Source organism: Fulmarus glacialis, unplaced genomic scaffold, assembly GCF_000690835.1.
Source record: "Fulmarus glacialis isolate BGI_N327 unplaced genomic scaffold, ASM69083v1 scaffold18839, whole genome shotgun sequence".
Classification (NCBI taxonomy): domain Eukaryota; kingdom Metazoa; phylum Chordata; class Aves; order Procellariiformes; family Procellariidae; genus Fulmarus; species Fulmarus glacialis.
Genome location: NW_009234095.1, coordinates 1 through 532, shown reverse-complemented (window position 1 = coordinate 532; position 532 = coordinate 1). Strand labels below are relative to the sequence as shown.

The window sequence follows — 532 nt, the reverse complement described above, 5'->3', positions numbered from 1 at the left end:
GGCGGGAGGCAGGGGCCGCGGGGAAGGGGCCGTGGGTGGGAAAGGAGCCTCTGCGCACACCACAAGCCCAGCTGTTACCCCAAACGTGGGAGAACAGGGTCATTTTACACAGCCTGGGCAAGCCACACTCTGCCTGCCTGTAAAATGGGGGGTCATGAGGTGTCCTGTGCTGGCAGAATGACTGTGCGGCTTGGCACCCAAGTCCCTCACCTCTGAGATTTCCAAAATCTCTGACAAAATCTGCAAAACTGGTTGCAGTTTTGAAGGGGTCAAAATGTGTGCAATTCCCCGGGCAAGCCGGGCTTGTGCCCCAAGCAGGACTCACTGTCCTGTCCTGCAGAGACCAGGACCTCTCTCCCCATGGTTCAGCCTGGCTCCGGCAGCGAGATGGAAACGTGCTGAGCCAGGGAAAGTAGCCCTGGCCCTCGGGTCCGTTTTGAGTGGCTGCTGGGGGCTGTCTCTGCAGGTGATAAAGGAAGCCAGCAGTCCGGCAGCAGGTGGGATGGAAGCCCCCACCTCCCCGGTGATGCCG

The 532-nt window shown here is 60.3% G+C and overlaps 1 protein-coding gene across 1 annotated transcript in view; it reads left to right on the top strand.

The window, feature by feature from the left end:
• Positions 1 to 529, top strand: part of LOC104082426 (actin filament-associated protein 1-like 1) — a gene marked incomplete at both ends in the record, with an annotated part of 4,354 nt that extends 3,825 nt beyond the window's left edge. Inside the window, one exon of the mRNA XM_009585551.1 lies at positions 467 to 529. Coding sequence (XP_009583846.1) covers positions 467 to 529 — 63 coding nt within the window. The remainder of the gene's footprint in view (positions 1 to 466) is intronic.
• Positions 530 to 532: the final 3 nt, after the last annotated feature.